The sequence below is a fragment of the Anas platyrhynchos genome, chromosome 14 (assembly GCF_047663525.1).
Source record: "Anas platyrhynchos isolate ZD024472 breed Pekin duck chromosome 14, IASCAAS_PekinDuck_T2T, whole genome shotgun sequence".
NCBI lineage: Eukaryota > Metazoa > Chordata > Aves > Anseriformes > Anatidae > Anas > Anas platyrhynchos.
The window spans coordinates 7874996-7899883 of NC_092600.1; the positions used below are offsets into that span (position 1 = coordinate 7874996).

At 44.4% G+C, this 24888-nt stretch overlaps 3 protein-coding genes across 4 annotated transcripts in view; 1 reads left to right on the forward strand and 2 right to left on the reverse strand.

Annotated features, from left to right (window-relative positions):
* The window catches only part of ADAM19 (ADAM metallopeptidase domain 19), a 32259-nt gene extending 25325 nt beyond the window's left edge, over nt 1–6934 (reverse strand). The window contains exons 1-3 of the mRNA XM_038186297.2: nt 6747–6934; nt 6419–6504; nt 3996–4066 (exon numbers count right to left, since the gene is read on the reverse strand). Coding sequence (XP_038042225.2) covers nt 3996–4066; nt 6419–6504; nt 6747–6807 — 218 coding nt within the window. The 5' untranslated portion in view covers nt 6808–6934. The remainder of the gene's footprint in view (nt 1–3995; nt 4067–6418; nt 6505–6746) is intronic.
* Nucleotides 6935–13107: 6173 nt separating this feature from the next.
* Nucleotides 13108–20327, reverse strand: SOX30 (SRY-box transcription factor 30). Its single transcript, XM_072023243.1, has 5 exons — nt 19531–20327; nt 18089–18328; nt 16503–16682; nt 14705–15197; nt 13108–13549 (listed from the first exon to the last, which is right to left on the reverse strand). Exons 1-5 carry the CDS (start codon nt 20102–20104, stop codon nt 13174–13176), a joined length of 1863 nt encoding a protein of 620 aa, XP_071879344.1. The 5' UTR covers nt 20105–20327; the 3' UTR covers nt 13108–13173.
* Nucleotides 20300–24542, forward strand: THG1L (tRNA-histidine guanylyltransferase 1 like). Of its 2 annotated transcripts, XM_027468602.3 has the most exons (6): nt 20300–20509; nt 20857–21033; nt 21492–21661; nt 22408–22496; nt 23087–23194; nt 23748–24542. In XM_027468602.3, exons 1-6 carry the CDS (start codon nt 20328–20330, stop codon nt 23907–23909), a joined length of 888 nt encoding a protein of 295 aa, XP_027324403.3. In that variant the 5' UTR covers nt 20300–20327; the 3' UTR covers nt 23910–24542. The 2 variants fall into 2 exon arrangements, with proteins under 2 accessions (XP_027324403.3, XP_021125130.1); XM_021269455.4 differs by lacking the exon at nt 20300–20509 and having other exon boundaries at nt 20893–21033; nt 21496–21661.
* Nucleotides 24543–24888: the final 346 nt, after the last annotated feature.

Genomic DNA, 24888 nt, shown 5'->3' on the forward strand with positions numbered 1-24888 from the left:
ATAATGAGTCAGGGAGCAAAAGATTTAAAGGGTTCCATTTCCTCCTCTCTTCCCCACACAGAAATCACCAAATGTCTCAGGGGAACCAGGAGGCTGAAAGGCAGTTATGGCTTTCCAGGTCCCACCCCTGTTTTTCTGATGACTCTGAGAGACAACAGAGCAGGATAAACTCGATTTCCCTCCTTTATGTAACCCTTAACCCCCCGTGCAGGAAGTCTAATAGACACTGATAGTGTGCAGCTCATCAGTGGAATAATCTCAGATATCCTTCCTGCCTGGGGGTGGGCAGCAACCTCCCCTCTTCCTCATTCAGCTGGGAGAAGAGGCACTGGAAATGAAAAAGAAGGAAACCGTGACACACAAGTGACATACAAATCTGTCATCGAGCCGCTGAGAGCATCAAATAGGGCAGGAGTGATTGTCAGCTACCTGGATGGGGCCAGAAGGGCTTGGACATGATACTGCTCCTTATCAGATCCAGCTGACCCAAAATAGCCATCTGGATTGATCCCAAGCTCAGGCCAGATAGGTTTTGGACTTTTTGTGCTGTCCTCAGGCCAATGCTGCACATCTCTGCCAGCCCTGCATGGGCTCTGCCCTCACCCTGCCACCAGCATCCCCTGTGATCACGGGTGCTGTGGGAGGGCAGCAGGCAGAACACAATTCAAGCACCCAGGCAAAACACACAGCCATGTCCTACAGCACCCATGGGATTCACTGCAGGCAGGGACACCCCTGGGGAAGGTGACTTCTGGAGGAGCACCCACTGCCCCTTGCAGCAAGTCATCCTTCCCCGTGGGAGACACGAAAAAGAGGAGGACAGGGAGAAAAGTCTTGTAGCTATTTCTCCTGCATTCCAGTGAAAAAAATTCCACACAGGTTTCTGCTGTCCAAATATCAACTCCCCCTTTGCTAGAAAGGGCTCACACCAGGCAGCTCTGCCACATATTCAGACCATCCCAGCATCCCCTCCACGCTTGGCTCAAAGCTGCTTTTTATTAACAAATGTGAATGCCTTTAAAATAGTCTCTTCTGATCCAAGATTTTCAACTCAGATTCTTCCGTTCCTAAGCCCCAGCCAATTTTAAAACTGTTTTATAGGCATCTCTCCATATATTTGTTGTTTGTGCAGCTTTGAGCTTTCCAATCCTGCAGCTGCACGACATGGTTTTGGGTCACTTAAAACAAGCCTAAGTCATTTGGGGGATATACTTTTGTCGTTACTCAGAGATGTTACATGGTGTTGTGAACTCTACTTGGAACCGCGGTGTGGTTCCGCCTTTGTATTAAATGCCTGAACAGGAAATAATGCAATATTATGTTAACAACTAATGCAATAATTGTATTCTTAGATATATGAAGCCCAAACACAGATGATGTACCGAGTCTTTCAAAATACAGAATTGTGTGCAGTTCTGAAGAAATACATGCAATAATGTTTCACCTCTGGATGAACACCATGTCCTTTTCATATAGGATATGAAATTACAGTCTTCATGTGAACATTTCTTCCACATACTCAAGACAGCTTGTTTCATTTAAAGCTAGTTTATCCCTACAAAACCAGTATAGATGATTGTATTTCCCCCCTCCTTTTCTAAAGCAAGCCTGTATTTTCATCACCTTCATCTCTTTATGGGCTGGTGAGCATGTGGACATGTAACAAGGTTGCCTAACCCACCAGCCTTCCAGAGCTTCTCTAAACTGGATCGATGAAATGACCCAGACCTCTGGGGCTCATTTGAACTCAAAAAGCCATAAGCACCTTCCGCTGCCAAGGGAACTCAAAGCAGAGCAGCTAGCCCTTCAGGTGGCTCCAAAGGGACACTTCCCAATGGGGACCCGCACCTCCTCTCACATTGCCTGGGTGCCTGACAAACCCCCTGGGGAAGATGCCCCAATCTGTCACCAGTCAGCACTCCAAGTCCCAGCTGTGTTAAGCTGCTGGGCACTGGGAGCTACCCCAGGCTGGACTCCACATGCAGCAGCAAGGAGCAGCAGTTTTCCTTCCCTTCTCGTACAAGTGTTCTGTGGATGCTGTTGTTATCAGGGCTCCCATGCACTTCATGCTCTTCTGGCTGCCTCATCATTGCTCTCTCAGTTTGAGAGTCTCTGAACTACTTTTGCACCTCTGCGAGTCTGAGAAGCGGTGGCTCTCCAGAGCCTCTCCTAATCACATTCACAGACTTGCACTTTGGGATGGTGCCATCACCTCTCCTGCACGAGGACTTGAGGCCTGGCAAGTCTCCCACATGAAGTGCTGCTATCAATAAAACACTTGCATTTTCCACAAAAATAAAATAAAACCAAAAACTCCAAGCCAGTCGCCCTATTTCAGCAGTCCTTGTAAGGGGAATTACCCTGCAGTGGAACCGTGTGTGCAGACTTCAGCCTGCATGTATATATCTCAATGAATGAAAATACATTTCAGGAAATAAGCACAATAGAAGCCCTCTATTATTATCATGGTGTTTACCAACACCAGCAACGTGTTTGCCTGCACTGGAAATAGCACGGCTCCGCTCCCAGGAGGCACCTGGAGTTAGGTCACCACGCTGCATACAGACTGGTTCTGCAAGGCTCCTTGCTTCTGCCAGCAGTGAATTCACTTCTGCACAGTTATTGCTGAATATTTTAGACAGCCCTTCCACTGGGAAGAAGACCCCCAGCAGGCACATCACCTCCAGGTCCAGCTCAGAAACCATCCCTGGTGAAACTGCTGTCAGCACCAGCTATAGTTCCTGCATTAGACAGGACCAAGTTGGCAGAGCTCATGCTGCCTGGTCTCTTCCATCCCTTCTCTATTTTTCCAGCTGTGACACACCAAGACACAGAATTTATGGCTGGTTCTGTTTAGCCCCACACGGGTGTGGACTGACTGGGAGATGTGTCCAGGTTTTGCTGCTCTGAACCTCCCAGCAGTTTCTGTAGTCTATTACAGAAAGCACCTCGTAGGATGTACGCTCCTCTCATCAGCCATCAGGCTTCAGGCTTTACTGCACACAATGCCAAGAAAAATCTGTTTTTCTTCCAAGCCACCCAAATATTATTTAGATTTATGCACTGCCATCAGAACTAATAAGATCTTCTGACACTTCGCCCTTTCAGGAGGAAAGCTGAGCCCTGAGCTCTGTGCTTGGCATGCCCATACAATACGTTTAAAATACTGCCAGAGTTACTATTCCAAGGCTATTATTCCCTCTGCTGGTTCTAGCTGACATACAATCGGTAGTGTTTCCACAGATAAATCTTCAGATCAATTCAAAAATAAAACACCAACAGGGCAAGTGGACTGCTTGGCAAAAGCAGCTTATTGCAGCTACATTTCCAGCTGCTTTTTTACCACTGGAAACTAATCCACACACTGGACAAAGCCAGTGGAGAAAGCCTCAAGGCAGGAATCTTTCTACCTCCCTTTGTCTCCTGCAGTTTCAGCTGAATTCAATACACATCATGCCCAATGCTATCACACAGCATTGCTGGATCATGCCTGAGAAGAGGCTGCATTTCAGTTGATGTAAAAGCATTTTTTCAGTCTATTTTAGCATGAAGGTCACTAATGGAATAGAAACTGTCAGATCATTTCTCCTAGGAACCAGGGAGCAGCATCACTTCTGATCACAGCAAATGAAATCCTCATTACAGTCACACTGACTCTAAAGCAGGGAGCCATTTGGTAAATAGAGAGCTTTGTATCAGCAACATTTTCTGGTTAAATTAAGAATTATGATGCAAAAACAGCTTCACAGGCTGCAGGCCAGGTCACTACCTGCTTTTTGCTGACAAAGCTCTGTTGCAGTCAGGGCTGCCTGGCTGATTAACATCAGTGGGTCTCGGACCTGGAATAACCTTGAAATCCCAAAAAGGACTTCCTCATCCTGTCTTTATCAGAACCCTGTTAAGTCAGTGGTGGTTTTCCTGTTGACTTCACTGTAATCCTTATACATTATTTCAGTGAGCACACAGGTCAGAATGCAATGCTCAAGCACACTTACCCATTTTTCTCTAACTCCAAGACAAGTTCCTGGCCTTCTGCCTCGATCGTAACTTCGGCTCGGAATGGATGCTGCGTGCAAAAGAGACAATGCCTGTTACTCAGAAATCATCACTACAAACGTATCCACACACAGCAGTGCACCCAGGGGTGCACTGAGCCCCTCTGGGTGCCCACCATGGTCAGGACCATGTCATGGGACACCCCAACTCGTCCCAGAGGTTTACACGTCAAATAGAGGAGCTAGCTAACCAAAGCTTCATTTGTTGTCACAGCAGGGAAAAAAAAAAAAAAAAAAAAAAAAAAAAAAAACAAAAAAACACATTTCTAGAAGCCTATTTCAGCACAAGAGCAATCACGCCTCTTTCAGAGATTTTCACAAAATTCTTTTACTCCCAGATGATGTCAGTAAGATGCAGGATCCCTTAGACATCTTCAGGCCCTCACTGTTTTGGGGACGGTATTTCACAGCTGCTCCCATATTAGTCCCAGGCTGCAGAGGGACTGGAAACCATGACAGCAGCTTTCTGGTGTGTTCAAGCACGCCAGCCACAGCCCTGGTTTGCAATCTGCATATAGCTCGGTTCCAAGTGAGGATGCAGGACAGCTGGCTGTGTTAATGCTGCTATTAGTGTTAACGGGAAGGGCCCCAATTTCTTAGCACAATGGCCAATGTATAACCAAAACCACCATTAAAAAAAAAATAATAATTCAAGGATAGAATACATTTCCAGGGGCCCAACTAGATGGCCTCTGCAGATCTCCAGGGTTTTAGCTCCCTTTCAAAGCAGAACCACTGGCTGAAGGCAGGTTTCTGGATCTGAGTGATTACACATAAAGGAAATGGATGAATAACTCCTCAGAAGAGAAATAACCCATCAGATAAAAGACTTCTCTATTCAGCTGAAACCGCACCCCCAAAAAATCCTGAAAACTGGTGAGAGACGATCAACTCTATTATTTCCTCATTCAGTGTTAGCGGGGATTTTGCAGAAGAGACCAACTGAAAGCATGACAGATTTAACAGGATGCTCTGTTAAAAGGTTTGTCAGCCAGAGCCATGCTTGGGCGTCACTTCATTGATTTCAAGTTCAATTACAAGCTCCTCTGAAATCAGCTCCTTATATTTTTTTTTTTATCTGTCCTTTGTTTTTCAGGGCATTGTATCAGGCTCACACAGGTGATGCAGAAGTAAATACATTCAATCCATAAAACAATGGCTAATTCCAAGGGGCTGAGCTTTGGTTTACTGACTTACAGGTGCTCAGTATGGCCCAGGGTGGGTCTGTTGTTCTGCTAATTTGTAAGCAAGAGAGGCTGCCTTGCCCATAGCTAGGGGGTCTAAGGGCCTATTACTGTAATTACTCAAAGGTTGTGCAAACATTGTTATTACTAATAATGCCTTCCCTTCTCCTTCAATAAATACACTGCTTCAGAGTGCATTGATTGCAGTGTAACTGAAACATCCCAGCTGTACATACGCTTTGCTAACACTCATTTGGGAGCCAACAGGAATTTGCCTGAAACAAACCAAGCGAGACCCCTGAGACACAGCAAATTTATGTCAGGGCAAATGCTGTCCAGATGTATTCATATTGCTATCAATATGAGAGAGAAACAAAGCTTCCAGGCTATGTTGCAAGAATAGTTTTAAGAGAATTAAGAGCATGAGAAAGTCATTGCAGCTTTTTCTTATATAAAGTTTTGGAAATTCCCATTATATAGGGTGGACAAAGCCTGGAATAACAATGCTTATCGAGAGCCACCATAGTTTTTCTTTAGAATAATGCTGTAGCTTCCCTTTTCCTGGTTCACCATTTAAACATCACTTGGATTGTCCTTTCCCACTTCATTATGCAACTGATAACTTCTTGAAAGCAGCAACACAGATGCTGGGAAAAGGAACTGTGGTTTGTGGTTGATGTTCAAATCTGGCATCCCAGCAGTTCCCAAAACGGCTGCAGACTACTGACACGCCGCTGAATTGCCATGTGTAAGAGGAGAGCGAGCTCTGCACCGACACAAACGGTGTGCAAGGCACAGGCTGCCAGAGGAGCTGCAGATGCTCCATCCCTGGAGGTGCTCGAGGCCAGGTGGGATGGGGATGAGGCTGGGGCTGGGGGCAGCCTGGGTTGGCAGGAGGTGCCCTACTCGTTTCAGAGGGCTGGAACTGGGTGGGCATTAAGGTCCCTTCCTTCCCAAGCCATTCAGTGATTCTCAGACCTGCACCTGAGCAGGGCGTGGGGCTTTGTGTTTGCAGTCAAGCACCCCCCAGCTGCGCTTCTGCTCCCCGCAGCCCCTCCAACAGCTCAGGCAGCAGGACCAAAGCGGGGGTCTCCCAGCCCTCGGCATTAGTTCCCCCCCGCCTCCCGAAGCCCCCGTGGGTGCCGGCAAAGCAGACACAAGCCGGCTCTCACCACCCACCTTCTCGCCGCCGGGGCTCCCCAGCGCTTCCCAGCGCGGCACCACCACCACGGGCTGCGGCTCCGAGCCGGCGGCCACCTCTCCTCCTGGGGAAAAACGAGGCGAGCAGCTCACCAGCCCGGCCCCTGAGTGAAAAAACGAGGAACCGGGCCGGGGGGAGCCGGAGGAGACCCCCTCCATCCCACCCCATGCCATGCCATCCTCCCCATGCCATCCTCTCCATCTCACCCCACCCCACCCTATGGCATCCTCCCCATCCCACCCCACCCTCCCCAGGGCTCAGGCAGCAAGATGCACTTGTCCCCCACCCGGTCCCCCCCGCACTCACGGCGCGGTGGCTGCAGCAGCAGCGAGAGGGCGATGCCGCAGAGCAGCCCCCGGCCTCGCATGACTCCGGGCAGGAGCAGCTCCCCAGCCGCCCCGCGTATAAAAGCTGCCGGCGCAGCTTTCCCCTCCCACCCCCGGCCCTACAGCCGGCCCTACAGCCCCCTGCCTGGGGGTGGGGGTGCTGCTGCCGCCGGGTGTCTCCTCCTCCTCTTCTTCCTCCAGCCCGGCTCGGGGATGCGCCTCGGGTACCGGTGGGGGGAGCCCTGGGGGTCCCCCTCCGCCAGGCGCTGTGCCAGCACAGCAAGCTGACGGCCAGCAAAGGAGGGGAGACCTGCTGGATTAAGCAGACAAATATGTGCTAAGCTCCTGGAGGAGCTGTGCTCTGGCTCTGTTGGTGTATTTATTTTATTTATAGGTAACGCAGCCAGCCCCTTCACGGCTGAACCCATGTCCCCAGAGGCATCCTAAATCCCTTCTCTCCAGGGTAATGCATTGCCAGCGGGCGGCTGAAGGGATGCAGGCTGTGATTTATGCTGACCAGAAGCAAAACCAACCTCGTTGCCTCCCTCCCCTTTAGGCAGATGGAGGGACTGGGGGTGAGGCAGGGTTTGGAAGCACCCACAGCTCCTGGGCCCCGTGCTGCCCTTCAGGGATGGCCACTCACTCCTGTGAGGCTCCCAAAGGGGTGCCCCTGTCCTCTGCGCCCTTCAGGGCTGTCCTATGGGCTGTGTCCTCCATGCACCAGCTCTTTGGGATCTCAGCATTTCAGGGGGATGAGCCCATTTCCAGGTGGCATCAGCCCAGGCTGGGACACAGGGACAGGGACACTGGTGCAAAAGGTGCTGGCAGCCCCCAGCCCTGCCCTAAGGCAGAGCACAAACTGGTTGACGTTGCTTCTGCTGAGGGGAGTCCCCCGACCCTGGGTGCCGAAGATGCTCCTTGCTCACACTGAGCCCATGAAAGACAACTCCCTGCCCTATATCAGGTTATTTCTGCTCTGACTGCCAGCCAGCTCAAACTGCAGGCATGTTAGCAAGGCTGTGAGGGTGAACTGAAGTCCCTTATTTATTTATTTTTTTACTGGGCTGGGCTGGTGATACAATGAAAGGCATCACCTGCTAGTCATAGTCTTCACCTGCATTATCCATGAAACCCTTTCCATCCAGCTCTGTACTTCAAGTGCCTGTGTAGGTGAACCACCAGGAAAGCAGCATAAGACATGGGGAGAAATTTCACCTCGCTATATTTCTGAGTGAAATATTTAATTCAGAGAGGCCAATAGGAAATTAACAATCCATTTAGAATAAAGGCTGGCCAGATAGCACTAATGCTTTTGTCTCTTGTCCAGGGGTTTTCATATGCTCTTGAAACCATTGAGCTCTCTTTTATTGAAGGTCTATGCTTTTTCCTGTAACTGTGCCCACAGGAAATGTGCACGTTTATGTCTGCAGACCCCTTTTGCTTTATGGCAGTCCTACATGACCCCTCTCTCCCCTAGCACTTCGCACGCTGAGCTGAGAAACCTCCTTCGTCTTGTGAAGGTCTGCGTCCTTCCAGTATCGCTCTGGCAGAAGAAAGCGAGGACATCTTGGAGAGCCCTAGAGGGACTCGCCAGGGTGAGTGGGCCATAAATGACCTTTTGTCAGACCCACAGCCTGGTCACGCGTTGTCTTCACACAAATCAGGCCCTTTCTCAGAGCAAAAATTCAGGGAACAGATCAGCTCTTTCCTAAATATGTGGGGTATGTTGAAGGTAACATTATGAATAAGTAAATATGTAACCCAAATTTAGACAGCTATTCTGCTTTCATCCCTGAATTAAATTTCCCTCTATCCTAAGAAGAAAAAAAAATACAAACACACACACACACACACACACAAAAAAAAAAAAAAAAAAAAAAAAAAAAAAAAAAAACTTTGAAGAGGAAGATATTTGCTTGCACTGAAAGATTGTCACAAATTTTACCAATGTTATTAATCTTCGCAGGGGTTGCTCCATGTATTTCTCAATAAGAAGATCAGCTCAAAATAAATAAATAAATAAATAATGCGTTGAATGAAAGGAGCATTATTTGCATTACTTTAAAATTTTATAATACTTGGACCAATAACTAGCTGTTGGTGATTTCTGTAATCATTCAGGTATCATGAAAATAAAATCTGTGCAGTGTTTGCATTTGTTATATAGTGATATTTTTATCACTGGGTTTTAGTAATGTGAGAATTGATATCTTAATTTATAATCACCAGAAACTCCCTCTATAAAAATATAACCACAGACTGTGCTGTTGTTATAAATAGTTTAATCTATATTTATATGATATATCACTTACATTGCTCAGACGTGGTTGCATGGAAAGATTTGGGGTATTCTAGCCCTATTAACAGCGCTCAGAAGCTGTAACGCTACCTGCCTCTGGCATGGGATGAGTCAGATCCTGCCCTGGACTATTTCTTCAAAAAGCTCTTGCTGAACTTAATGGGACATTTGCCTGATTCACAGAGCAAGATCAAGCTTTCGGTTATCTGGGAATTACAAAGGCTCAAGCTCATTTCCTCCAGAAACCTGATTTCCTGATTAAAAGTATCAGCTGGGAATTTGGGAGTCTGTTCCTTATCTCTGACATCCCTGTGATCAAGGCAAGGATACAGCTATTAGCTGCACCCCCCAGACAGCACCCAGAGCAAGGGGCTGTGTGTGCAGCCTTTGGAAATCAGGTGTTTCAGTTTGCCCAGGTCAAAGCTGCTGAGCATGCTTTTGCATTGGGGTTTCTGCACTTACTCCCCACTTTAACACTATTATTGTTGGCTGGAAAGCCAAGGATGCTGATTCTCCCCTTACATCCATAGTAATTTAGGAGTAAATTAGGAGTTAACCACTTAGAAGGAAAGAGGGAGGTAGACCCACATTGGAGAGTGCCTGCTAAAGAAACAGATTTATGTAGAGAATAACTTGGACATCTATCAGACTAAATGTTCAGTAATATTTCACTGGAACTCTCGATTCAGAAATAGGAAAAGCTGCTGAATGAACTGCTCTTGAAAGCCTTCTGCTGACGCTGGAGGAAATGTTACCAAAAATCAAACTCTTAGAAAGAGAAGATGGAAGACGTTTTGTCTTCCGTCACAACCTCTACATTTCAGGCACTTGCACCAAAGAAAGAAATATTATGTCTTTGCCTGACTTGGGGGAAATTTGAAATCTTCTGTTTTTCAGAACATTTTTCCTCTTTCAGATCACTTGAAATGATCAAAGGAGGAAGACTGTGGGTCTGTGACGGGAACTGGTGATTTACCAGCAAACGTCATTATTTCAGGCCTTAGCACTTGAGAGAATGTCTTCGGCAGCCCCAGAATCTCCTGTTTAGCTTTGCTTTTCCACCGTGCCCGTAGGATAGCAGGAATACTTGGAAGAGCCTTAGAGCAGCTGCCCTGCCAAAGAGGGAGCAGTGCTGTAAGATGATCAGGTACCAGGCAAGGGCTTGTCCCGATGTGCTGCTAGTGAAATCCTACCAAAATGCTCCCTACGCTTTTTTTTTTTTTAAGGGTGGGCCACTGCTGCTACTTTTGCTTCATTCCTACAGCCAAGTGGACCTAATGGTACGAGGCTGGATGTGCTGACACGCTGCATCTCTTTGACTGTATTTGTATATTTCGAGCACTGTGGTCCTCTCCACACTGACTGCAAACTTCTCCAAGCTTGTGTTTTCTCTGAGAGTGAATATACCGAAGCAGTTTACTCTCATAAGAAGAGGAATGGGTATAATAACATAAGGGTTTTAATAACATCAAGGCCATAAAAATGTTCCATAACTTTGGAGCAGGAAGCCATCTCTGCAAAAGAAAAGCCACAGGCAGTGGGCACGTCAGGAAGCACTACTAAATATCTTGAGACTTTTCTAGAAGAAGGAGAAAAACAAACTTTGGAATATCTGCATCTGATATATATATATGTATCAATTTGAGAGGCACACAAGGTGATTTTTAGTTTAGATTAAGGTAGATTAACAGCAGAGATGGCTGGGTCCAGTGCTGTAGTTCTGCAGACACAGATCCCATATAACTGATCCATGACTTCAGCTCTACCTGGAAGGACGGGAAAGATCAGCCCTACATTTTGTTTCAAACTGACATATCCATGATGTTTTAAACCTCAGTCTTCTCTTCTTATGGCCTTTGAGGTATTAAACAGAGCAGATTTCCACTGAGGGTATAATACTGTGTTTTGCTAAAGGAGCAGCAAAGATCCCATTAGCAGATGGACCTGGCATAGCAAATGCTGAATCCCTTGGCCCACTGAAGCTCATGTAAGTCAGCACCAGCTTCACCATTAGCACTGGGTACAACTGAGCAGCTCGGAGGCATTTCCCTTTAAACAGTTCAGGACACCCCATATAGGACAAAGTAAATGTGAATTGTTTTCTGTAAAGCAACCATTCTGGATTCTGCACTAGAATATGCACTGCAGTATGTCTTATATCCTATTCCATTGTGTATAAAAAGGAAAAAAGGGGGAAAGAAGTTGGATCCAGAGAATAATCCCACCAACAGCTGTTTTATACCCCGAAACGTACTTGTTTAGGAATTAGTCTGTTTGCCCACATGCATTCCTACAGGCCAGATCAGCTTTCAGTGAGAAGATAATTTAGTAACAGACACTTTCTACTATTTATAAGACTTTCTTCTTAACAATTCATCTGCATTACAGATGCAGTAGGAGCTGGGGGCTATTTACAACACAGTTGCAATGTAGTGTAGGCAGCATTTACCCATACTTTTACATGTGGTCTTTAACTACAAAATGCAGTGGTTCACAAATGATCTTAAGCTTGGAAATGGAGCTAAGAGCCCAGAGAAGCATTCAAATGTTGATGTAAGACTAAAAAGCTAAAATGCAAAGAACCCCAAAGGATATCTACTCTGCCTTGATTTAGGCTTACCTTTTGAGGCATATGGAAACTTCATTGGTATCTGCCTTTATCAATAATGCTGTCCTAGTGGATGGATATAGGGGGCCTAAGTGTTAGGTTAGACAGGGCAGTCAAGGTGCAGCAGGTCTGGTGTGACAGCCTACACAAGACAGGATGTGTGGGATGAGACATCCGTGTAGCTTCTTCTGAATCATTTCTTAGAACGCTGCCAGCCCAGCATGGATGTACTTCTCCTTCTGCGGTTTTTAGCCCTTCCCATATTTCTGTGGTAGCTGGATTTACATAATTACAAATATACGTACACACACATATATGGATACACTTCCGTTAGTTGCAGAAATTGTCTAGAAAAATGATTTGAGGTAGTCGTTCTAGGCATGTGCAGTTTAGCTGCACTGTAAGTCTTCGAGTTAGATAAATCATGAATTACACATTCCCACTCAGTTCCATTGTTCATGGCTTAAAATGAAACACTATTGGTTTGTTGTTCAGGTGAGTTTATTCAAATAAACAACAGTAAAATAACAGGATTCCCAGAAAGAAATGACCTCCCTTTCATAAAACAGAAAAATAAATGTTAGTAACATTAATTACATATTTTGGTCAAAAACTTTTGAATTTCTTTACTCTTTGAGTACAGTACAGATATTCTTTCTATTAAAAGCCTTTGATATTCTTCAGAGAATTTGGTATTCTATGGATAATTCTTTACAGTAATAACTACACTCAGGGATCACGTCACAATCCATTCGTGTAAGTCACAGGGCTAGATCCCATCCACTTTCCACTCTCTGGGTGCTACCATACCTCCCCATACCTTCTGGACAATCCATTTTCATTAATGGAACTGGCTACAGACTAAGATATTACCGAAACCAATCTAAATTTTCAGTGCATTGTATAACATTCATACCACAAATGCAGAGTAGAGTTAAAAATTAACCAAATTAAGCTTAAAACTGACTTATCAAAGCAAAAATATAAAGCATTGCAGAATCATTCTTGACTTCACTTTCCAGGCCTCATAGTATTTTACTGTACTAAGAATTACATTACAGTCATAAAACAGAATTATTTCTCTTGCTAAAACTCCTAAAAGTAATACCTACAAAATTACAGTAAATACCATTACAATGTCTGTGAACAATAAAAGGCAGTATCCTGATTCAGAGGAGCATTATAAGGATGTGCTTAAACATATCTCTCCTCAGAAAGTACATTATCACATGCTTAGAGCTAAGTTCCTGTGTAAGCAATTTCCTGAGCTAGAGTCCAAACAATGCCCTGATGAACCAGGTGAAATTCAGGGGCTTTTACACACCCCCAGTTTTTTATGTGACCTCTGAAAATACAAACAGATCATCAGAGTCCTCAAAATGACATGCACAGGTTGCTCAAGCTACATAGGTTTCCCATTGAACACACTCTGAAGATGATACTGACAAAAAGATTTATTTCCAATTCTGTATTTCCTTGGCTTATCGTTTGTTTTAAGAATTACAGCTCTCGCAACACCTTTTCTTCTTCTTCCTCCTCGTCACTGTCAGTCACATTGACTATCTGGATGCTGGAAGGAGTAGGCGGGGTGGCTGACAAAACATTCTCAATTGCTCCAATATCCAGTTGTGGCATGGGGCTTACACACTCCTCCTCACTGCGGCTGCTGCGACAGGTCACTTCCTCCAGGCTCTCACAGTTGTGTGAGTCCTGATGTACGATTTCCTCTGGGTATTCCCTGAAAGGATAGTCTCTGTCCAGAACCGAAAACTTCATCTCCTGTGTCTGGTACCTGTTTTCGTAACAGCCAAGACATTCTGGCACTGAGCTGGAGAAATTCCCACAGCCAAATGGAGGCCGGCTGAATGGGCACGTGCTGCAATGAAAGAGATTGAAGGCGTTGTTCAGAAATGCAGATTGCCTAGATTTCCATTCAGCTAAGACAATCAGAATGGCGCTCATTTTTCTAAGTTAGTCATCTTTTTTTCTTATATATATTAATTAAATAATATGCTGGATAAAATAGAATCAGGTAAGCCTGCAGTACAGTAATGTACATGCTCAGAATGGTAAGATGAAGTATCCAAAATCAGTTTGTTACTTCTATATACCAAAATTTGTGACAGAGCTAGGGTAAAACACTCTTCTTTATTCTTTGAATGACCTCTTGTGTCTATTAAGTTGTTGTTAAACGCGTGGACTGAGAGAAAAATCTTTGTGCCCAGTATGTGGTTGTCAATATATTTAAGGAATTTACAGTGATTGCTACTAATAAATACACATATATATAGTAGATTGCAAGAAGTTACTAAGCCAAAATATAACTGTCGTTGTTGTGTCCTCTTGGAATTTTGATGACAAAATGACACACATATAATCTACATGGTGTTACAGAAATTGAGTGTGAGGACATTGGTACGTTCTGTGCATACTTAGCTTTGGAAATACCCACAGGATATTGCATGTGTTAGCTTGTAAGTTCTTTGATTAAGTGATTTTCTCTCATTTACTTCCCGGAGACTGCAAAGACAAACTAGCAAGGACTACTTACTTACGTAAGAATTCTGAAGACATTTCCCACTAGGCTGAATTTCAGAAATACTGGTAGTTATGACAGCTGCAATCATAGTAGCTGGAGACATCTCACACACCTACTTAAACTGACTCTGATCATTCTGAAAATATATTTACACTATCTCTACCTAACACTTTTCTGTCAAAATCAGATATAGTGCATCTGAGGTGCACAAAGTGGGGAGAGGATACTTCTATTTACCGTGGGCTTGGGAGTGCCAATTATTAAATTAGTATTTATTTAGTATATATAAATTAGCCTTCAGTAACTGGGCATGTGTTACAAACAGCCTCAGGCCGGTAGGTCCAACCACAGAGGAGCTATAGGAAGGTAAGAGCACCTCTCCTTCCTAGCACTGCATTCTTGCCTCAAGAACTGAAAGCTCCATCTACTTTCTGAAAACTGAAGCCCTTTAGCACTTAATCTGGCTGGTATTGAAATTAAGGATTGCATTACCTTGAGGGGAAATAGTAAGGTCCAGGTACAAAGTAAGGGTGATGAAATGAAAATCGAGGAGGTGCTCCAAACAGATTAACTGGCTGCCCAATGGGAGGACTCTCATAGAGACGTGAGTGAGGAAGAGGAGTAGCTTGGGAAAGAGGTACTCCTCTAGGACAAGCAGAAAGCCCTGAGTACTCCTTTGGGAGCTCAATGGTAGAAACGGAAAATCTGCCATGAGCAGTGACTGTGTTACTTGAGTTTCTACTGGAGCTCTCAACAAAAACTGGTGTAAGTCTCTTCAGAGGGCAGTTGGGTCCAGAAGATACATCACAAGCTCCTGTCTGAACAGATTCAGCAAAGTGCTGTGATGCAATTACAGGGTGCATGGGCAGGGTTGGAGCTGGAACTGCCAATGATGTGGTGCTCGCAAAAGTAGACTGGAAAAGGGTAATTGGACCTGGACGTTGAACAGAAGAAGCTGGCAGACGGATGGCAGAAAGAGCTTCACCTTTCAAAAGGAAACAGAGCAGTTATTTATCAGACACGAGTAAAGGAAGAGATGTCACAAACAGTGGCATAACGAAACCAAAATCACTAGGGCCAAAATCACATTCTCCAAATCACTTGCTAGCATCACTTCCCTGCAACTCTCAGTCACGCATCACTTGGCCTATGCATGTTCTGACCGGTGGTTTTGGAGTCCACACACTCAAGCTTCCTTCAACAAGAAAAAAACGGTGAACAAATAATGGATTGGCTGGTGAGTGTTGAGGCTGTGAGACTAGTGGGGATTGTATCTTATTCTGAAATAGCCACAGAATGGGGCTGGAGTGTGCACTTAGTGCCTGAAGCTCAGAACACCTCCCACATTTACCATCTGAGATGGAATAAGCCAAATTCCTAATAAATCTGCATGGTGCCAGAGCAGCAGTGAGGAGCAGAAGCAGTAATTAAACACACAGCTCTCCAATATATTTTCTTACTTGTTTCACCAATGAACGCACTCGCTAGCCAATCTCACTGAAACATTTTGCAGATGCACACCTGAGATCATGTTGTATGTTAAAGGCTGCCTTTGTACAGTAAGATTTCAAAACATGTTGCATTAGTGTCTTCAAAAACCACTCCCCAGTCCAGGAGTCTAGATTCCGAGTCAACTGGACTTAAATACTTCCAGATTTTACAATTTGTATTTAAGAGTGATTTCAACCACAGTAGGATAGTAAACTCTAGAATGAAACATAGTAGCTTGTGAGGACACCATAATATCATAGAATCTCGGAATCATAGAATATCTGAGTCGGAAGGGACCCACAAGGATCATCAAGTCCAACTCCTGGTCCCCAAAGGACCTCCCAAAGGACCACACTAGCATAAGAACACAAAAAAATACCTTATTTAGTCAAATTTACAGAATTATTTGGGAAAGAATCACATCCTAAGCCAAAACTTCACCTGAACAACATAGGGTGCTCTCTTTTACATCTCCAAATACCACCATCTAGCATAAACAGGCATTTAGTTTTCTTGTCTCATTAGACCCACTCAAATCAGTATATGTAAAGAGGAAAGGTCCAGTGCTTGGACCAAAGCTACTTGTTGTGATCCACTGTCCTTGCACTCAGAGACAGAGCTCTTTCACCACAAAATGTGAGGAGCTGCAGGTTAGCTGCTATATTTGCCTGTGGGCTTTCATGGCACACCCTATTTCACTGCCCATACGGACTGGTTATAAAAAGGATCTTTCCAGGTTAGATGCAACTTTACTAGGCAGATTCCTAATTTTAAAAATCATTCAGTATTGAAAACTCACAGACTGGATGTCCAATACTGTTCTGAACAGTGGGGATGACAATAGAGTATCCAGGTGATTGGAAGGGAAGAACAGCAGCTGGATTTGTAGTGATGATACTCTGAGTGGTGCCGGAAAGTAGACCAGAGACATTCAGTGGAAAACGCTTCCTTTTGCCTGGCCGTGGCTGATAAACCCAACCTGTCAGAGATGAAAAAGATGCAGACACCCCGTTTATGGGATGGTCTCTTTTTTACGTAAAACCACTGTAGCCATAATTCTGAAATATGTAAAAAAAGTGTATTAAAAAAAAAAAAAGAAAAAAAGAAAAGAAAGAGGAGTCCCCAAACTGCTCCAATATTCAATGGCAAAACTCCATTTGTGTCAGTGAGCTAGCAAATGGGGAATTTTAGCAGAGGAAGAAATAAAATGGACACGTTTGGGCACTGTTTTTATGTTACTGAATCAAAATTGTTTTGTGACACACATAAATACAGAACAGTGGGATGTGACATGGCACAACTAAGGAAAGCGTGCAATGGAGAACACAGCACTGCATGGTGGGCTTCCAGTCCAGAAGAAAACCATGGCTGTATTCAAAATGTGGATCTTTCCTGATTTTTTTCCTTACCCTATAAAGTTAACATATACCTGCAGGTTACAAGAGGCAATGGAAAATATGGCCCACTGGGAATCCTGTAGAGATTTTGGCAATAAGGAGTACGTTGGCCTCTGACTTACAACACTGATAAAGCACTAGCAGACTTTTAAACATATTGTTTTTTACTGAGCAGCTGTTTCTTACACAGGCTAACAACTCAGGCTAACTCTCAATGCTACCTTAAAGCCCCTCCCCAACCCCCTTTTTTTTTGGAAGGGTGCAAGGAGGGAGTGCGGCTCTTCATTTTTTTTTTATTTATGACATATTAATCGTGTCTTATCTACCAGCATTACTCTAACAGTGAACTAGCAGGATTATGACATCACAAAGGATTATGACACCTGATGTCTCAACAGCTCTCACAATGTGTTCACAATACAAACACTTGTGCTTTGTTTTGTTAGCGTCCTTTTAATTAACTGCAGTGCTATGAACAAATTAATTTTTTAAGGGTCCAAATTTTTAATCCTTTTGGCAAAAGGTTGAGGAACAACATATCCCACACTCTTACTTGTGAATCCCCAGTCTAAAAGTTGAAGAATCACACAGAGTGCAATGCCATCTGTGCTTCCTGCGCACTTTCCACTCATTGTTTTTAAGGAATGGATACATGTATCACCACAGACCACCCGGGCAGCTCTTTTTGTATCCATGTTCAGAATAAACTGTATCTAGCCATGAGGCCTTTAACTCATGCAGGAGATGCTATAGCTGTGGTGGGCTAAGGATGTATGAAACCTTAGAGGCTATAAAGGATGCCATGTCATTTATGGATGCTTTACGAAAGGAATATGCTTTCAGGTACTATAAAGCTGATAGAATGACTGAGTGCTTGAAATTTTTGTCATGTTTTCCAACTCTACTATTTACTCTAATAAAATAAATAATTTTTTTTTCTAGAAATCCTGCACTTCTAAACCACTAAGATAAATAAATAAATGTTTACCAGGAAATTCCTCTCTGTGCCTTTGTTTTATTTTCCGAGCTTCATCATAATAGGGCTGTTTCTGCTCTTCACTCAGTTTGCTCCACTCCAACCCGAGCTGAACACTGATTTCTGCGTTATTGGCAGTCGGGTTAGCTTTGGCTAGAGCAGGCCGATGAATCCTAGCCCACACCATAAACGCATTCATCGGACGCTTTACGTGGCCACTTTTGTCCTTGCTAAATGGAGTATCTGGCATTCCTATGCAACAAAATGAGGAAAGAGGATTATCTTCCAGGCAATATATGTGGTACAGGTTACACTCAGTAATATATCGAGAGGATATTTGGCAATAGTTTAAAGAATTACTAGAGCTTTGGGACACATAAAACTCAGTGCATGTTTGGAGAGCACTTCCTGAAAAGTGCAACGGAGTAAGTATCTCTATAACCTCCACTGAAACACTGCATAAGGAATCATTTACATGGACTTTGTTGTTTAATCTATTTTTAAAAATATGATATGTGACTGTTAAAGACAGCTTGGTTTCCACTTGGCTAGACTGTTTTCTGTAACTTATCAATTTATAAATTAAGCACTGTATAGCACAGACATATCACTACAAATTTGTCTTCACCACTAGAACAACGTATCCAAAAGCCCTAACGATGCTGGGATGGGATCTAATGATGTTATATCTCTGGTTTCTCAGCTGCTGCTGTTGCTGCTCGAGGTTTCTATTTATTCATTTACCTTTTCCTCTCTCTTTTCTCGGATACGGACACTCAATTTGCTGGGTGAATCAGTTTTACCAAATGCTTTACATGGCACCCAGCTTTAGGTCTTTGCAAACAGACTGCATTTGAAATGAGCTGCTGACATTACGAACATCCAGACCTTTCACCACTGATCCCTCAGCAATTTCCTCTCTGAAAAAGGCTTAGAAATAGACTGCTGTTCCACATTATCAATAAGGGGCTGAAGTATTTTGATCTTTAGGATTCCACTTTAAGTCATTCGTTTCAAAAGTGTCAGAAGTATAAATTTTAAAAGCCTTTTCTTTCCAAAAAGGGTAAGCTTTTAATCCAGATGATATGAAGTTTGTCACTTAACACATCCAAATTCTCTGGGAGAAGCATACGAATGCTTCATTTTAAGGATCAACAGATGTCTAAACTTAAACTTGCCATCAAAACTCAGTGTGATTCTGAAGTTATGAGGGGGGTTAATACAGTCAGGGAGCAAACAGACAAAGCTGAATTGATTTGAGCCAGCTACCAGAGCTCTGTGCTCCTGAATACACACACCCTACCTTGAATTAGAGTCTTACAAGTGTCGATATACTCAGAGAGGTGGCTCTGTATCTTTTTTTTTCCACTCTACCGTTATTTTTTCCATTTTTTTTTTCACGTTCAGCCTGCCAGCTGCTGCCCGCAGCCCTACAACCCTGCTTTCCTCCATACCTGAGTCGGAGGGCAGCACAGTGAGGGGCACGTTTTTGGTCTCGATTTTCACCGCCGGCTCGAGCAGCGCCTGCGTTTTCAGCGGCGCTTGCTTCGGGGCCACCTGGGGCCCGCGGAGCAGCTCGGCGGCCAGCGGGCCCTGCACCTGCAGCGGCCGCAGCACCAACGGGACCCGCAGCGCCTGAGGCACCACCCCGGGGGGCTCCCCGCGGGGCTGCGACGCCGTGAGGCCGCCACCGGCAGCGGGCCGCGGAGGGGAGCCGTGAGAGGAGCCGTGAGGGGAGCCCCCCTCGCCCGCCTCCGCCCTGAGGGCTCCCCGCGGCTCCCCCGCGCTGCCCCAGCGCCCATCCCCGCCGCCCCCTCCCCGCCCCGCAGCCGTTCGGGGGGCGCCCAGAGGCTCCCCCGCGCAGCTTCCCGGCTCCCTGCCGCCCTCCGCAGGGGCCGCGGCTCCCCACGGGGCTCGCTGGGCGCTGAGGGGAGGCTCCGCCAGGGGCTCCCCTCGCTCCCCGCCCAGCCGCTGAGGGCCGGGGCCGGGCCCCTGCCCGGAGCCGCCGCCGCCCCCGCCCCGCTCCATGACGCCACGGCCGTTGCCCGCCTGCGGTTGGCCGCCAACGCTCGCCGCGCCCTCGCGCCGCCACCGCTGGCCAATGGGAGCGCGCCTCGGCCCGCTTCGCCCCGCCCACTCGCCTCGCAACGCGGTCGCTATGGAGACGGCGTTAGGAGCATAGAGAGGTCCTCCCGGCTGCCTAGAAGGGCCGCGGGGAGGGGGTGACGGCACTTCCGGTTCCGCCTCGGCCATGCGGGGGTGCTGGCGGGCGGCGGCGGCGGCCATCGGAGCGGGTGGGGGGAGGGCTGCGGGCCGCGGTCGCTGCCTCATGGCTAAAAGCAAGTTCGAGTACGTGCGGGACTTCGAGGCGGACGACACCTGCCTGCCCAACTGCTGGATAGTGGTGCGCCTGGACGGCCGCAACTTCCACAGGTGGGGGGCAGCCGTGGCCGGGGCGCGTGGTGCGGGGCCGTTGCCATGGCGACGGGATGGGGGTGGGGGGGGTAAGGAAGGGCCCCTGAGGTGCTGACACCTCCCCCAGGGTGCTGCCCCCCCCATATCTCATCAGGGTGAGATGCTGATGGGACAGAGCACGCGTTATCCCGAAAGCATAAAATTAGTTTTCGTTATTTTTTGCCTATCTGCAGACAATTCGTCATTGTTTCTACCTGGATACCACAAATCAATATGCATAGAAAATAAATATGGTGAAAATGAGCAGAATAACGTTTTCGACTAACATCTTAAAAGGTTCTTATTGTCTCCTTTTTGCTTCGAAGGTTTGCTGAACAGCACGAGTTCAAAAAGCCAAACGATGACCGCGCTCTTAACCTGATGACCAGGTGTGCCCAGACAGTGATGCAGGAGCTGGAGGATATCACTATCGCTTATGGGCAGAGCGATGAGTACAGTTTTGTTTTCAAAAGGAAAAGTAAATGGTTTAAAAGAAGAGCAAGGTAACAGCTGCTTTAATACGGAATTGAAATTGCTTTTAACATCTCTCTGTAAATCTGTCATTTGTTCCCCATCTTTTGATCTGCTTTTATCTCTACGCAGAGGCTAGGAGCTGGGCTGTGTTTAGGTATATATTTGGGTGTATATGCCACAAGTAGTTCAAGTGCATGCAAACTCATCGCATGCATTATTTCTGTAGTTTTCAGTGATGTGGAGCTTTTAAAAGTTTTGATTAAAACAAGACTTATTCTAACAAAGTGTTTCCTTTTCTAAACTCTTCTCCTTGGTTCCTAGTACTTCTTATTTTCCACAAGACTCTACTGTTGCTGCTCTTTTGCACTGTTATTTAAGAAATGATGTTGTCCATGGGAATTACTGCTATTGATACCTCAGAAAGTCATGGATATATAGAATCATATTGACGGATTCCTTTCTTTTTCTTTTGCTTTATCTTTGCAAGTAAGTTCATGACGCACGTGGTCTCGCAGTTTGCCTCCAGTTACGTTTTCTATTGGAAGGATTACTTCAAGGACCAGCAGCTTCTGTACCCACCAGGATTTGATGGACGAATTGTGCTGTATCCCAGCACCCAGAACTTAAAGGACTACCTCAGCTGGAGACAAGCAGACTGTAAGCGTTTCCAGAGACCTGTGCAGTTGAATTCTCTTCCTGAACAGAAACATCCTTATGGGCAATGTGTCTGCATATGTGCTTAACAGTGAAAGCACAATTTGGTAGGGTAATAGTTATAAATAATACTGAGATCCCCATGTTGGGATTTTGTGGAAATATTGGCTAAAACTTTTAAGTCTTTAGACTAGTACTGTATTGGTGCATGGTGGCAGTGAATTCATCATAAGAAATAGTGATAGAATTCATTTATTTTTTTTTATAAGTTTTTAAAACCAAGATGGTCTTAAAGGAAGAGATGTGAATGTTACAATTCAAGTCACATAGCAAAAGCATTGCATATTTCATGCTGAAACAGACTGCTGGGTTTCCTTTGTAGGCCTCCACGAATATGCAGTCCCTCTTGTTCAAGTTAAAATAACCTTTCTTACAGAAGCACCCTTCTGCCTCTGCTCTACCTCTCCCTTTTCAGAAGCATCATGAATCTGTCTTCTAGTCAGTCGTTGAATCATAGAACAGCTTGGGTTGGCAATACCATCTAGTGCCATGGGCAGGGAGGCCTCCCACTAGATCAGGTTGCCCAGGGCCTCATCCAGCCTGGTCTTGAATGATACCTGGCACATTAAAAATTAATCAGAAAGATTCTGTCTATCTCTTTGGTTACAATTCTGGAAGTGAAGTTGCTTTTTTCTTTCTCTGCATATTTGGTCAGATTTAGTAAACACTGTATCTCTATTTTTCTATAGGCCATATTAATAACCTTTATAATACGGTGTTTTGGATGCTTGTACAGCGAAGTGGTTTGACACCAGTGCAAGCACAGGATAGACTCCAGGTAAAAATCTGTTGAGGTCATGTTCTTCTAGGTACAGAGAAAATCACCCAGTTTGCGAAGTTGTCTTGTATACTCAGCTCAGCTCTGCCTTTTCTTAGGGTAACCATTTTGCAGATACACATTCAACAACTTTTTTATTTTGTAAAGATGATCATATGATCAGCAAAGAATGCATTTTAACTGGAGTTCTAACAGGACTTTAATTTTTTAATTAGTGAGTTCAGAAATCTTAAAAACATCATGTGACCATCTAATATCTGTAAGCAAGAAGTAAAACGGGAGGATTCAGATACTGTGGATTTCCAGACCCTCCTGTAGTACTGTCTTAGTGTGCAGATTTCAGCAGATCATTACTGGTTTTCTGCTGAATTTTGTTGACTTTTTCCAATTCCTCTTGAAAATGTAAAACGGATTTGGAAAAAAAAAAAAAGCAACAATCTTTTTTTAATATCCCTGTTCGGCTGTTGAAATAATTACTCTAGTTGGAAAGGAAACTGCACCTTGTAATTTAAAGATGAAAAACATGTTTATTGGTTTGTTTGTTTGTTTGTGTCTTTGACAGTTGTTGTTCTTTTTTAATTTTCTCTCAGGGAACGCTGGCTGGAGATAAGAATGAAATTTTATTTTCTGAATTCAACATCAACTACAACAACGAGCCTTTGATGTATAGAAAAGGAACTGTCCTAATATGGCAGAAGGTAAAAACTGTATTACCACATACTTCATGTTCATGTTTGGGGTAGCTAAACTGGTATGGTAATCACTGGGGCCTGTGCCAGGCTCTTCGGAGGATTGGTTCTCAAGTGTTTTCACTGCAGAGGTACTAGAAACTTTCGGTCAAAAAAAAAAGTACCTCAGCTCATAGTATATTTAATACTTTTCCTCTTATGGAAAAGAACATAGTAAAGATTGCAGCTCTTATTATTTTTTTTCTTGGTAATCTTAGACGCTTTTGAGGTTTCCTATTTGCTTTAAGTAGCTCCAAATTAAATATTTTACTTTACTGAGGAATAGTTGGAATGAGTTACGTGAACTTGTAGGTAGTAATTCAAGCCACATGATGATGATGTGCAGTTCCAGCTACTCATGTTAGTCATCAAACTGACAATAGATTCTTTGAAAAGATTCATCATTCAAATTCTATAGCATGCTATAGGGTTGATGGTTATTTCTGCTGTATAGTTGTTCCTCGTAAGACTTCAGAGGGGATTCACAAACAGACATGTTTGCTAATGCGTCGACTATTTTCAGGTTAATGAAGTCACGACCAAGAAAATAAAACTGCCAAAGGAAACAGAAGAACAGGAAATTGAAGTGACACGGACTAGGACTAAAGTTGTTCCCCTGCACTGTGACATTATTGGGGACCAGTTCTGGGAGGAATATCCTGAGATTCTGGCTGAGGATAGTTGATATCTCTGCTGAGTGTAATTGGTAGTTAATGTTTTGCTCTGCGTGGGTTGTTGGCATCTGAGGAGCATGGACGGTGGCTGGCAGAGTTTGACTTACATTCCCCTTCAGCAACTTCAGCAGAAGCTTTACAGCGGCTTTTAGCACTGTGGTTGCATGAAAAAGAGGCACTGGAATGTTATCTGACATACAAGGATACATGTATATCCATTTGGAAAATCCAAAATCATTTTAAATGTTAAGAACTCATCATAAACCAATTGTTCCTTGTAAATGCATATTTGTAGAAAAAGCGTATAAAAATGGCAGCTATTTCTATAGCATTTAAATCATTGGGTATTGTACTGAACTGCCAAATGATTAAAAACAAACAAAACTAAAAAATTGTACATCTGAGCAGTTAAAAGCAGAAGAAAAAATACTACTTTTTTTCTTTCAGATAAGAGACATTTGGCATTTAGTATTAAATTTCAAGGCCACTGTGTTTGACTGACCTTAGCAACAAATTGTTCAACTGCACAATGTCTTATCCTTACAGAAGGGAAAGCCTAGCAGTTTCTTTGGCTGATTTTAAAAGCTTTTGTCAAATGTACAGGATTTTTATACTTTTTAAAATATTAAAAACTAATGATTTATCCTCTGCTGTGTTCATTATTTGACTTTCTCATTACTAATATTTTTAGTAGTAATTAGCGAAGGTTTCAAACAGTTAAGCTAATAATGAACCTTCCTTTTTCTGAGAATGGAGGATAAGTCTGTGCATTCGTGATAGCAGTTTCCTGTCCCCGATGTATACTAATGCTGAGCAATAAGAGAATGTACACCGGTTTTAGCTTGTCGAAGGGCCTGTTTAATTCCTCAGGAAGAGGATATGAGGGAGTGTGTGGTGGTGATTCTGAATGAATCATTGCACCGCAGTCATTTAGCATTGGGAACTTCCCATCTGTTGTTTTTTTTGTGTGTGTGTGTGTGTGTGTGTTTT

What these genes read in the sequence shown, in the direction of transcription:
- SOX30 (XM_072023243.1), bottom strand. Translation starts at nt 20,104, where the DNA reads ATGGAGCGGGGCGGGGGCGGCGGCGGCTCCGGGCAGGGGCCCGGCCCC. An exon ending in GCACAGAGAGGAATTTCCTG is followed by an intron (nt 16,683 to 18,088) that starts GTAAACATTTAT and finishes CATCTCTGACAG; the next exon opens with GTTGGGTTTATCAGCCACGG. An exon ending in CAGTATTGGACATCCAGTCT is followed by an intron (nt 15,198 to 16,502) that starts GTGAGTTTTCAA and finishes TCCTTTTGAAAG; the next exon opens with GTGAAGCTCTTTCTGCCATC.
- THG1L (XM_027468602.3), top strand. Translation starts at nt 20,328, where the DNA reads ATGCGGGGGTGCTGGCGGGCGGCGGCGGCGGCCATCGGAGCGGGTGGG. An exon ending in GACGGCCGCAACTTCCACAG is followed by an intron (nt 20,510 to 20,856) that starts GTGGGGGGCAGC and finishes TTTGCTTCGAAG; the next exon opens with GTTTGCTGAACAGCACGAGT. An exon ending in TGGTTTAAAAGAAGAGCAAG is followed by an intron (nt 21,034 to 21,491) that starts GTAACAGCTGCT and finishes TATCTTTGCAAG; the next exon opens with TAAGTTCATGACGCACGTGG.